We start from the raw sequence: 14,331 nt of genomic DNA, 5'->3' as shown, positions 1-14,331 counted from the left end.
AGTAGAGTAGAGGAAAGGAAACAGAGTGGTGGAAAGATGGAGAGGGAAAGGGTATAAGAACTGGGGGCTGAATTGGAACAAATTTTATTCCATGTATGATCATATCAAAATGAACCCCAATATTATGTATGGCTATAACTAATAAACTCTTCTACGTACACTACCCATTTGTGTTTAGATGTTCTGTTTTTAAACACATTTGAATTAAGATGTTTATTAACCAAACAAGTTTATATAGAATGCAATTACGGTAATCATTGCAGAACACTAGAATTATAAAATTACTAAATAGAAAATGTCGTTAGCCTTTTTTGAAGCCTTTCTTTTGAGGGCTAGAAGATCTGTACAATCTGAAAAACTGCATTGAGATTTCCTCTCATTCCAGTCAGAAAGGCAATTATCAAGCATACACATAATATTAAGTGTTGGTGAGGATGTGGAGAAAAGCACACCACATACACAGGTGGAGATGTACACTCACAGGTAGTGCAGACGGGCACGTTTGTGTCCTGGTAGGGGCAACAGGCTGGAACTCAAATTTTCTGAGTGATGAGCACATAAATCCTATTTGGAAAATGGTCATTTTTGCAAAAAAACTTAAAAACTCTTCAGCGTAAGGTTGTTGTGATATTCTAACAACCAAGGAGTGCATGTGTACACAATTTATTTGACTATTGCAGTTCTCGAAGGTATCACATTTGACATGGTGAGATATAATGTCTCAGTGCAGGGAGGGGAAAGAAGAGTAAATTGTTATAGAAGCTCTGGGACTATATAAAGGTTAAATCTTTTTTTGTTTTTCTCTCTTTGGACAGTGTCCATTTCATTTTTTCTTTGAAAATATTCCCAAATTAATTCACTCAATATTTTAAAATATTAACTTTAAAAAACTAAGGGTTCTTTTTATTACAATTACATTGTGGATATTCTACTGGTTCAATAACAAAATTAAAACAAGATCTCTTCTGTAATGCAAATATATTTATTATGCACTTTCATATACATAGGGATTTTTGCATAATATAATACAAGGAATAAAATAAAACTTTTACAATGTGAAATTCAATGTACATTTTAGGCTATTTACATACCCCAAACCAAGGGAAAAATGAAAAGAAAGCATTTGTCTGCAACTACATCTGCAGAAAGTGTGAATGGAGGACGTCCAGCAGAATGAACACCTGCACAGCCAAAACACGGAGAGGCTCTGACTTCTGCTGTCAAAGGAGTGGTTTTTGGTGAGGATTCTGGTGGGGTGCGGACGAGACACTGGCTGTGCATTGCAGTATACACTGATTTCTGGTTAATTTTCCTCCCCAAACCTTTCCTAGAAACATTAGGTTTTCATTTTCCGTTCCTGTACTTTTTCACTTCCCGTACCATCGCTCTGGCTTCAGGGATGGTGTGATGGAATGCAATAAAAATGTTTTAAGCACATGGCATCCTAAGTCATGGAGTAGCAACAGCCGATTTACAAAATTTAAACTTTTTAATTTCAAAAATAGCTATTTAGGACCTTCATATTTGCAGGACTGTTCCTACTTTTTAATGGAGCAGAGGCCATTTTTCACTTATGGTCTGATCTCCCCCACAGAAACAAATAAGCGAAGCAGGGCACCTCCGGCACCCTTATCATTCTTATACCACTGAGTCCCTTTCATTCTATTCCAAAACATCATTTATATAAAAAACATCCAGAGGAATTCTTAGGAAAATCACATTTTCCCAACTGGCTCCCTTCCTACCAACTGTTCCAAATGTAAAAAGGATGGATGTGAAAACATTTAGCTCTTTAAAAAATTCCCAACACAATGAGCCATCTCTTTGCCCTTTGGCCACAAGGTGCATTTTGTAAAAACAATAATATTAAATAAATACAATTTCAATAATTCAAGGTTAATAGAAAAACTGGCAGCTTTCAAGGTTCTCTTTCTGAAGAAAAATACACCTAATAAGAAATGAGAGCTTTGTACTCTAAAGTGATGCAAATGTACTATATGAGACATGAGGACAGTGGGTTCCAATAACAGCATGTTGGCATCAATAGCATCATTAACACTTTTAAGGCTACTTTGCAAGAGTCCTATTAAGTGTATTTAATATATGTCCCATAGGGACAAGAGTCTGATACTTGAAACATTCACATTCGAGTTATCAATATTGCCATGTCACCTTAATTTCGATTGAACTTCTCTTCTCCTTGCTCTGATTATGATTTATGAATGACACAGGCCAATGGGTCGTACTGACTTTAAAAAGCAAAAGTAAGAAAGCCTTACACATAGATTCAAGTGGGAAACATTCATCATCTGTTGTACATTTCTGTTCCCATGAACAAAGCATTACATGTGTCCTTCATTTATGATGACACCACTGATCTCTGTGATTAAAATGTTCGAAAGATTTTTTTCTTCAGTAGTAGCAATGGTTTGTGCTGTCTCCAAATTCTCTTTCCTCATTCCTCTTTATCAAGGGCACATATTCTCTTTATCAAGAGAACAGAATTTCTGGGGTCTGTAGGACTAACAGGACTCACTTAGAGATCAAATCCACATCTATGGTTGCCAAATCATTATGCTGACCTTCCCAGACAGATGCACGATTCCTCCACTCTGGCCCCACTGGTGTCGGGGGCCTCCAGGAGGCTAGGGCTGTGGGTCACATGCTCATAGGCACCAAATTTATTTTCCTTGGTCACAGACTTCTCCCTTCATCTTGCGACCTGGCCATCCTGAATGCAACTGCCCAAAGAACACAGGAAAGAGCACATGGATAGGAAAGTGCAAATCCAACAATTCGTTAAATAATAAGAAATACGCATGTGCTATGACAAGGTTAGAGGCATCATCCATGAAGGACTGACAGAACACACCACAGTCATCAAGGGTATCCATCCAACTGAGCCAGGGCATGGACCCAGTTGATTTTGAGAGGGGCTATTGTGGTCATGCAGTGATTTAAAAGTAGAGAAGCTGAGAGAGAAGCCACATAAACCTTCACACTGATAAATTACATTTTGTTTTGCTTCAAAGAAGAGATGAGGGTAGTCAATGAATTGTTCAGGGATCAAAAAATTCTACCCTCAGATGAGAGAGAGGTGCACCTCCCTCTGCGCACAGATGCGACTGAGGCATGGCTTTGTCCCTGAGAATTTTCATGCCTCGGGAATGAGTCTGTGGTCTTGGAGGTGGAAGGACAGCGAGCGGGAGGCAAACAGCATCCCGGAAGGAAATGGAACTCTGTTCTGCCGACTTGTTTGCTCGTTTGGACACTTTGGGCCAGACATGGGGCGCATCCTACTGGGACAATCCAGATTTAAACTACATGGAGCAGCTCCCTAAACTACTAGAAATTATATACTTTTTGAGAATCTGTCAAAAAAATTTTTTTTTCACCTAGACGTGGCATTCATACAGAAACTCATTTTAGCCAATGCTGAAGGGGCAGTGAACATAAAACAGTTGCAAGATTCATTTTATTGAGTGACATTTTAAAAAATACAGGAAACAGGCCACGCACTACAATGCAAATGTGACCGGAACACTGCGCATAAGGTTCTTTTGCCACAAAAAAGAAAATAAATACAAAGAACACTGCCTTTCATATATATTTGACCATGGCACATGCACATTTATCAAATCTTAACTTAAAATACTTTATTCAAAATTGTTTTCAGCTTTATCAGGGAACTGTAGTATACATCTGCATCTTTTAAAAAAGTGCTTATTTTGTGTAGTGAATACAAAGCACACAAAATGAAAGTTCTTAAGCACAGAGGGTTACACTGAGAAGGCAGCCTTACTATTTAGGCACATTACAGTAATTAAGGTAACTGTACTGCAGATAGCACATTCTTCGTTCTCTCTCAGCACACCATTGGCGGTTTATGTTCTTATCCCGGAAGGTGAAGAGCCACTCCAACCACAAAGTCTCCTCCGTCTCTCAGAGCAGGAACTAGGCAAACATTAAATAAGAAAGAGTGAATGTCCACATTACACTTACCATGAAACTACATTTAGTTTTAAGACTCTACATAAGAATATGCATATCAATCTAACTATAAATATTTATCACATAAAGTACAAGTTTAATAGTCTAAAGATTCATTATTTAATTTAAAAGGCTCCATAATACATCTACCTTAGTTCATGTGGTTTACTGTATTTAATATATGTTTATACTTGTGCCTTTACAAAAGACATGAATGACAGCTGGAGGGCTGTACCTATTTTTAAAATAAGCTACAGTGGAGAATGAATTATCTATTTTATACAGATTATTTTTCAGTGACATTTGCCTGGTCGTCCATAAATTCAAACTGAAGGATGTTTATTATTGGAAGATAGTCCCAAAGACAAAAGAAGCAAGAAAGAGACTGCAATTTGCTAGAGTATAATTTTGCTAAAGGAAAAGCAAAGTAAGATCAATGTAGCTTAATATGAACCAGAAAAGATTCCTAATGAAATCTTCAGATTTTTCTCCAACATGGGAAATAGGATTCTGAAAAAATATCTGTAACATAAAAACTGTAGACCTATTTTCCCACCAACTTCCCCTATATAATCAGCAAAGTACCTTTTGTGGGAAGGGGAAAGGTTTTTACAATTAAAAAGTACTGTTCTACCTGAATACAACGGGCTCCACACACCCACCTTGCCAACCATCCACTTCCCACCTCTCAATTCTTTGCTCAGTATGTGAAAATATGACTTTGGGAGATTCTCAAGAGATCTGTCATAATAAAAAACTACCTTCTACTGAGTAAACTTCTTTCTGAGTGAGGAACAGAGTTAGTATTGGCCAACTATCTACTATGCATTACAAACACTCTTCTTCCAAGCAGCAGGATGAATATATAGAACAGCCTCACCTATCAGCTTCTCCCAAGAGGGGTAACTGAACACGCAGGGAAGAGTGCTCCCCTGGGATCCTTGCAGGGCATGTCCACTTCCTCCTGGAAACTAGACTGTTCAGACACTACTACAGGGACATAAGATAGCAGTGGGCAGAGCATTAACCCTCCCAGAGCCTACAATTCAGGTGGGGACGCCAACCGAGAACACAGTAGGAGAATGAATGTAGCTGTGCCAGGCCTATGCGCAGCGGGTCACCTGCAGGGAGGGGGGGCGGGGTGACAAGTGGGGAGGACTCCACTCCAGGGGGCGGGGCAGGTCTGGCTGGGAGACTGGAAGGTGGAGTGGCCCTGCAGAGGCAGGGGGAGCTCCCAGCCAAGGGAGCTAACTTCGGGGTGGAGATACTTTAGGCTGACCAGGTCCCACCTTTCACAATGGCGTTTCCTTCTTGTAGCTGAAGCTGGGGTCGGCACCCTCGATCTGAAGCTTCAGGGCTTGCTTAAGGCTGAGTTCTGTCTCCGAGGAGGGATAGCCCTCCAACACCTCGGGGTGCCCTCGGTCCTGCATTGTCCGTGGGACTGGCACCCTACCAAGGAACACCTGGTTGCTCTGGAGGTGGTAGTTGGGGTTCGTCAGGATCCCGTTTCTCCTCTTCTGCTCCCCGCCCTGCTGGTGGACCACGAGCTGCTGCTGGGCGGAGGGCACCAGGCTTTTGCACTGGGCGTCCGCTGGCGTCTGTTTAGGGGGCACACCTGTCCCAGACTTGGCCGCGGGGCCTCTCTTGTCAAACTGGGTCATTTCGTACTCTAAGACCTTTGGCTGTGAAGAACTGCTCTGCTTCGCCCTTTTCCCAGCTGACCCGGATTTGCTGGAATTTTCCGATTTCCCCCCCTTATTTGCCTTGGTGGACTTCAGGCTGGGCTTCACTTGACTCCACTCAAACTCACTGCTCGGGGAATTGTGACTCTGTCCCAGGGACTGCGTGGTGGAGGACGGGGACACGACGGACTGGCGGCTGCGGCTGCGCGGCAGCGAGTGCTGCTGGATCTGCTCCGTGAAGGACAGGCCGTGGAAGCTGTCCATCGGCACCGTCTGCGCTGTCGCTGTGGAGGAAGTCGTTCTCAAGGATGAGTTTTTGGAGCTCTTCAGGGAATTGTTGGACAGGGAGGACTTCTGCCGGTCCACGGTGGAATCGGGAGACTCCGACGGCGAGCTGAAGGCGTGCGCTGGCCCGTTGGGCAGGCCGCGCAGGGACGGCTGCGCATCCCCGCCGCCGGTGCTGCTGGAGCTGTTGGACTTGATTGTGAGCGACTGCATTTTCGAAGACACCGACTGGAGAGGTTTCTGCTCCATTGTGTGAACAGGAGATGGGGAACAGCCATTCAGACTAGAGGCACCATATTTTTCTAATAATTTAATGATTTGAGAATGTCCGTTTTTGGCGGCAACACGCATAGCTGTGCGTCCAAACTGGTCGGCGTGGTTAGGATCAGCACCGTGCTCTAGTAAGACCTGGACCACGTGCACGTGCCCCTCCTGCGCCGCGATGCAGAGAGCAGTGGCACCCTGGTTGCAGGTGTGGTCCACCACGGCCCCGTGCTCGATCAGCAGCTGCACGACTTTGACGTGGCCCTGCCAGGCTGCCGACTGCAGAGCGGAGCGCTTCTCGTTGTCCGCAGCATTGACGTCGGCGTGGGAAGCAATGAGCACCTGCACCATTTCCATGTGGCCCTGCCAGCAGGAAACGTGGAGCGCTGTCCTTCCCTCAGCATCGCTCGCCTCCACGTTTGCACCGTTTTCTAAAAAATACTCGGCCATCGTCAGTTGGTTTTCTAAGGCCAGGATATAAAGCGTGGGCCTGCCATCTGCGTCTTTGTAGTTCACATCAGCGCCGTGGCTGAACAGCAACTCGACAATGTCCCTGTGTCCCTCTAACGCAGCGACCCGCAGTGCATTTCTTCCATCGTAACCTCTCTGATCAATGTTGGATTTATTTTCCAATAATATCTGAACACAGTCATAATGACCCTCTTGTGAAGCCAGGATGAAGGGGATCCGGCCGTCGTTGTCGATCTCGTTTGTTCTAGCACCTTGTTCAATGAGCGCCTCACATATTAACCTGTGACCTTCAAAGGCTGCCATGTGCAAAGGGGTCCAGCCGGCATCGTCTCTGTGATTCTCGTCCAGCCCCCTGTCCAGCAGAGTGCGCACCACCTCAACATTTCCTTGTGCCGAAGCTATGCTGAGGACCGTCCTGCCTTCACTATCAATGCTGTCCACAGCTGCACCCCAAAACAGAAGTGTGTTTACTACTGAAGCATGACCCATGGAAGCTGCTGCCAGCAGGGGTGTCCGGCCATTGTTGTCTGTGTGATCCACATCAGCCCCTCCCTCCAGAAGCAAGTCCACCACATCCACATGTCCTTCATAGGCAGCTACCAGCAGTGGAGTCATGCCGTCCTTGTCACAGTGATCCACTTCAGCACCTCGGTCGATCAAAAGGCTAACAACAGACGCGTGCCCTTTACTTGCAGGCACGCAAAGGGCAGCAACAGAGAGCGCGGTTCTGCCATCCACGTCCTCGTGATTGACTTCTGCTCCGTGGTCCAGCAGGTGTTCCACGATCTCTCTGTGTCCCATGTATGCTGCTGCGATCAAAGCAGTCCTACCTTCATTATCAGCTTTGTTAACCTCAGCACCGTGTTGTAGCAAGTTGAGAACAATATCCTCATGGCCTCCCCATGCTGCCGCTCTCAGCGCTGTTCGGCTGTCAGCATCGGCACAATCCACTTTTACGCCAGCATAAAGCAGTGCAGACACGACCTCAGTATGGCCGCCCCAAGCCGCAGATCTTAATGCTGTCCAACCATCTTGATCAGTGTGATTGATGTTTGCTCCACACCCAATCAAACAGTTAACCACCTTGGTATGACCTTGTCTAGCAGCTAGGGTGAGAGATGTATGTCCATGAGCATCTTCTATCTCTAAGTCTGCTCCCCTAGAGACAAGCAAATTCACCACATCAAGGTTGCCACTGTAGGCGGCATTAGCCAATAACGTTCTCCCATTTGAATCGCACTGATTCACCGAAGCTCCATTATCTAATAGTGTCCTGATAGAATCCTCTCTTTCCAAGGCTTGTCGGACTATGCACGACGTGCGATCATCCTCACTGTTGACGTGAGCACCAGCTTTAACCAACAGCTGCAGCACTTCTTGTTCCTTGGGTATTGAAGTGGACAGAGAGTCTCGGACAGGCGTGCCATTCCATATCATCCACAGGGCTAATTCAGCTGTCTCCAACTGCAAATTTGAATTAATTAAATGCAGTGCGAATTCTTGTGCTTCCAATGGTGTCAAATTCTTGGCTTGACAGGTGTAGCTCATGGCCAGCATTCGGTGTCCTTCTGCCGCATTACATAAATACTTCTGAGTGCAGTGCTTCACGTCCAGAAGCCACTCAGCAAAGCTATAGTGAAACAGGATCTTAGTATTTCCCAGTCCATCGACAAGAAGTTTGGAGAGGACATCTAGCTTGCGCTGAAAGTCCTCCAAGGTCAAGGACATATTTTTGGTCCATACTGCATGATATAACTCTGTGACAGTCAAAGGTCGACAGGCTGCAAGAATGACATTCAAAATTGGCTGAACCTTTGCAAACTGTTTTCTTACAAAAAGTCTCTGGCAAAGCCAGAGATACAGACCATTCAGAGTTCCTGGGATGTCACGAATCTCTCTTAACATAATAAAATTTTCCACAACTCCATCTAAAACTCGTTCTAGATAAAGAAAACATCCACTGCTTTTAATGTGCAGTTGATTTAACATCTCGGCAGTTTCTTTCGTGAGGTGCTGCCGCAGAGCTTCCTCCTGGTCTAAACGATGAAGAATGTACTGCTGCACATCCTTGACAATGTATGCCTTCCGAAGGTCATCCAAACTGATTTTTCGAAAACCTGGAAGAAGAACAAAAAAGCAGATGTCTTCAGTTGAGAAGTATTATGGAAGCAGCCTTATCTTTAAAGAGAATGTTTTCAATTTACAACAAACTAATAAAAAAATCAACTAATTAATGCTAATAAATCTATTAATACATGGCAGTATGTAAATCAGTTTTCTTTTCTTTCTGCAAAAACACAAGGATGACAGAAAAATAACCTCATTTTCTCATCGGCAAGTGGCTTTTAGTGGCTTGAGGCCTCTGGACCCCACCACAGGAGCCTCACCAAGCGTCACAGCCTGACATGCTCGCATAGCGCCTTTTGAAGATGTTCTAAACTTACTTCCAAATGAGGAGGAGCAGACACACAAGTACAGTTTGTTTTTACATGATCTTTTTCATACAAATCACGGATATAGCTCTACCATGTACCTGAAAATACATTAGCCTCAAATAAGGGGTTGAATATTTACACCCAATTAGAATATCACCTGCCATTGCCTCTGAATTACATTCTTTTACACATTATCAAATTAAAATAATTAAAACTTGGACTGCCAATAAACAGCTTGAACTAATTAAGATGCAACTTGGTCAAATTATGCTTACAAAACTTTAGCTTTGTAGTAACAAAGCCACATAATAAAATTCACATCAACCTAAAATTACACTAGTTTCAGCTATTTAAAACTTTAAGTTCTTTAAAGGGCACCATAATTTCATTTTGATCATGATTTTCATTCATGATCTACAGACATGAATTCCTTAGACAACTGTATATTTGCCTTCCAGAAGAAGCAGCTGCAGAGCACATGAACTTGGTGAAGCAGCAGTGTGACCAGGTCTGCATTGTGAAGGACCATCCCAACATCTCCAGGGAGGAGCTGCATCCAGTCAAGAGTAGAGGCCACAGCCTTCAGAGAAGCTGGGATATTCCAGCTGAGAGGCCCAGAGGGTTTGACAATCATGGTGGCAGCAGCAGCAAACATAAAGAAGAAGGATGACCTTGGGACTACTAACAGGACCGATTATGGGGTTGGGGGGACTGTGGGGAAGGAAGAGCCCAAGCAGGCATTACTGCTGTCTGGCTTTGCCAACAGGACAGACAGAGAGATCACGGAAAGATTAAAAATTTGATTTTTAGAGAAAACTGTTAGACAATTCTGTGATACTAAGCTTTAAGTATTTAGATGAAATGGACATATTTATTGGAAAACATAACCTACCAAAATGAAACATGAGGAAATAACAAATTTGCACAGCCCAAATCTATGTAAAAAAATAGAATCTATGATTTTATATACACACAAGTGATCATTAAATCCTCAACAAAAATAATCTCAAAATACAAATTTTACTTATGGAAAAAAAAAAGACAACGCTACTTAAACTGAGGAGGAGTTAAAACATGCCTAGAAATTTACAGCAACAGGCATTCACAGTGAAATGAGGTGACAGCCTCCAAACCCTGTCCTATGTGTCTGGGTGCTTTTGACTTCAGAAATACATTAAAAAACAATTTAAAATAAAAAGGAAAACACCTGACACATCACTAATAAAAAATGTACTAAAATAGTATCCTATATGTTATACAGTGTTTTAAATACAACGTGCTGAACCTATGGTCTGAGTCACAAGAACGATCATATCACCCATTATGAGTAAGTATCTATAGTTCAAGCTAATTAAGATCTCAGGATTAAAATGTGACATAATTAAAACAACCCAGGCTCAACCTCCACAGGAACAGGTTTGGCAGAATGGCGTGGAAGGAAACATGCTCTGTGAGAGTCCACTCTTCAAGGAAGCACTTGGAGCACTCAGCACACACGCCTTCCCTGACAGCCCTGGGCCACCAGAGTGCTTATTTTAAAATGAGGAAGCTAAAGCACAGAATAAGTAGAGAACCAGGATTCTAATAGCTCTGTTTGACTTTGAAGTTTGCTGTTTTGGTGAAAATAGGAATAGAAAGTTTTGAGAGGAAGCGAATGTTTGACATGGAGATAACAGGGAGGAAGCAGGGATGGAATTAATTATGTAGAATAGATGCAAAATGTCTGCAATATGAAAAATAAATCTCCCTCAGATCTAGACATTGAGAATATGAATTCAGAAGAAATTATGCTTGTCACTAATAAGAAGTTATTTATTAATTAAAACAGAAATAAGATTATTAATCGACCATTTAAAAAATTTTAGTTAAAGGTACTAAAAATAATAACGTTTTTAATTGTGACTTTTGATAAATACACATGTAATCCCTGATTATGAACATATACAATTTAGTATACTGATATTAAAGCACTTTCAATAATTACAAGATGAGGCTGAAAATGATCACAATTTCCAGAGGAACAGAACGTGGGCCACTTTGCTACTGAGTCACTTCTGCTCCTGCTCAGGGGCTGATTTTATTTGGAGGTGGTGAGTGGATCTGCACCCCTGCTTAGAAACTGGTACCCACTGCAACTGCCACATGTCCCCAAGAGCACCTGCAGCTGGGGAACATGAAAGTCAAACCTGACAGTGGGACCAAAGGAAGCTAAGAGAATTCCAGTATGTAACAGATAAATCAGGCAGCTATGAAAATAGCCATTAAAAAGACAGCAAAAAGTAGCTAACAGGCTCATGAACGTTAAATTTAAAAAGCATGAAATCAAACTGGTACAAAGCATGGGCTCAACCAGGTAGGAACACTAAGAACACAAGGTGTTAGAGTGCTCAATCAGTGTTTTATCTCCAAGTGATGGAATCAATGCTGGTGTATGTTGTCATTTAAAATGTTTCTATGTAAGCATGGGTCACTTTTATAATCAGACAGAATCAATATGTACAAAAATCTGCAAAAATTTTTGTAAGTAAATTTTTGGTGTTTTGAATGGGCTAATTCTTTCAATTTGCCAAGCAACAGTAAAGGGAATCAAGAAGATGCTGAGAAAATGTATGGTCCAACCAATCGTTTAAATCCTAGATCCCTATTTTGCACCACTTAGGACAAAATATCCATATGAATAACATAATCAAACATAAAAGAATATGTAATATAAAGGCTAATAATTAGCTTACATATAACAGATTTCAAAATAATTATTAACAGTTTTTAAAAGCTGAGGAAAATAGTTACAAAGAATAAAAGCATATGAAATAAAAACCTTAAAAATAATAAATAACAAAAATCACTAACTTCTTGATAGAAAGATTAACAAAAATTATAAAGAAAAAAAAAGACAAACTGATAAATAAGTGAACAGTTAAACAGTAAACAAGAAGTCCAAATAAAATAACATTTTTCATGTGGCAAATTAACAAATACTAAAAAAAAAGATATAACTCAATACTGGTGGAAATACAAAGAAAGCAACACACATACTTTCAGGAAGGAATATAATATGGTCTTTTTAGAAAGCAATTTTATGGTATTTATTAATAACCTCAGTAATGTTCTTAACTTTTACTCCCAAATTAAAAATTTACCAACAGCAGAGGTGGTAAATGTCCATACAAAGCCCACCATTTTTAACAATTAGTATACTGGGGAGGAGAAGGGTAGGATAGGTAGAATCTGACTATAATCTAGCTCCACCCGATTCCTAGTTCACTGCTTGTTCCACTAAACACAGTTGAAAGAAGATACTTATTTGCAAATCAAGGCATGGCAGTTTAGTTCCAAGCTCTGTTCTGGAGGTTGGGGATCAAGGAACAATTCCTGTTCTCATGTTGACTATATCTTAGTGGAGAAGACAGACTGCTAAGTAAACAAATATAAAATATAGACAGATTTTAAACAGTAATCGGATAGATGAAGAAATAAAACCAGATAGTGAGTTTATGACCATGTAGCCGGGGAGAGAAGAAAACTAGAATAGAAATACAATCAGAAGCTTGTGTGCAACTGATATTGAGCAGGGGTCCAAGTAAGAAGGCAGTAAGAAGTCAAGGGAAGAACATTCTAGTCAGAAGACTATCAGTGCAGATGCCCTAAAGCAGATAAGAGCAGATCTGCAAATAACAGATGTTGGCTGATGAGCATGTAGAGAAACGGCAAATCTCATGATATTGGTAGGTGCGTCAATTATTTCAAGCACACTAGCTATTATTTGTAAGTAGCGTTCACAATGTATATGTTCTATGACCCAGCAATTCCAATTCTAACTTTGAATAGATTTAAATCTTTAGCACATGTGCACATGAAGCCATATATAAGCACATTCCTAAAGCAGTTTTTGCAATACAGGTTGAATATACCTTCTCTGAAATGCCTGGGACCAGAATTTTTGAATTTTGAATTTTTTCAGGTTTTGGACTATTTGAATGTACATAATCAGATATTGTGGGGAATAGGACCCACATTTAAACACAAAATCCACTTATGTTTCATACTGCCTGAAAGTAATTTAATATAATGTGCTTAATAATTTTGTTGATAAAATGGTTTCATGCTGTAGAAGTTTCCACTTGTGGCGTCATGTCCACATTTCAACAGCTTTTGGATTCTGGAGTATTTCTGATTAGGGATGGTCACTCAGTGACACTGGAAACAATCTAAATGTCCATGAATGGGATAATGGAAAAACAATAGGAGATTTATTCCCAGGAAGAGATACTATGTACCAGTTGAAACCAATGACCTAGATTTATGAACAGTAATAATTAGAGTTCAAAAGTCACTGGCTAAATATGTGAATAAAATGAAAATAATAGCAACATTCATGAAGCACTTAGTACGTATTAGGTAGGCAATATCCTAAGTGCTTCACGCGTAATTTGTGATTTAACTTTATGTAATTTCCACTTTGTAGATGAGGAAACAGGCATACGGGGCATTAAGCAAGTTGTGCAAGGTCACAGAGCTAGCGCCTGGTAGAACTGAGCTGGTACATGGAGTGTCTTGTAGGTGTGAACTATGAAAACACATAGTATAGACATATGGGCTAAAGAACAAGAGGAGAGAAAGGCATGGGAATGCAGGCCAGGGGCCTTCAACTCACGTGTACATGCTCGGCAGGTCGTGTGACATCAGGGTTAGCCATTATCATTTTAACCCTCAACTCTTATCAACACCCCAAAATAATGACTCCCCTGGAAGCCTGCAGTGCTGCACTGGCAGCAGGGACCTGAGGCAGGAGCTGAGCTGGAGCGAAGCTGGTGATAAAGCCACTGAACAGATGAAGGGGAGTCTGCCATGCTGCCACATGCTCAGAACTGCTCAAAAATGACATGGCCCATTCGTCATGACCCCAGTCAGTGTCTGCCCAGCTACACCCAAGTCCTGGGAGAGGTCCTTTGTTTACACTCCTTTACCTCCCAGAGGGCAAAGGGAAGCATGTCATATAATTTATATAATGATCGTGACTTTATTAGGGTTGGTTTAAAAAGTACAAAGATCAAGAAAAAATAGAAATGAAGAAGACCATCTTCATTATGCATTATATACTCTGTTTTCTCACTTATCAAAAAAAGGTTAAGAGAAAGGAAATGTTTCAAGTGATATCCTAAAGGATTTTTAACTGGCTCTGTTTAGACACCAAGAAAAACACT

General features: G+C 41.5%; 1 protein-coding gene across 1 annotated transcript in view; it reads right to left on the bottom strand.

Annotated features, from left to right (window-relative positions):
* Positions 1-995: 995 nt before the first annotated feature.
* Positions 996-14,331, bottom strand: part of Ankrd50 (ankyrin repeat domain containing 50) — a 45,632-nt gene continuing 32,296 nt past the window's right edge. The window contains exons 5-6 of the mRNA XM_027926532.2: positions 5,280-8,809; positions 996-3,954 (exon numbers count right to left, since the gene is read on the bottom strand). Coding sequence (XP_027782333.1) covers positions 5,283-8,809 — 3,527 coding nt within the window. The 3' untranslated portion in view covers positions 996-3,954; positions 5,280-5,282. The remainder of the gene's footprint in view (positions 3,955-5,279; positions 8,810-14,331) is intronic.

The sequence above is a fragment of the Marmota flaviventris genome, chromosome 7, assembly GCF_047511675.1.
Source record: "Marmota flaviventris isolate mMarFla1 chromosome 7, mMarFla1.hap1, whole genome shotgun sequence".
In the NCBI taxonomy this organism is placed as follows: Eukaryota; Metazoa; Chordata; class Mammalia; order Rodentia; family Sciuridae; genus Marmota; species Marmota flaviventris.
Note: the sequence above shows the minus strand (reverse complement) of the source record. Positions and strands in the feature narration are given on the sequence as shown.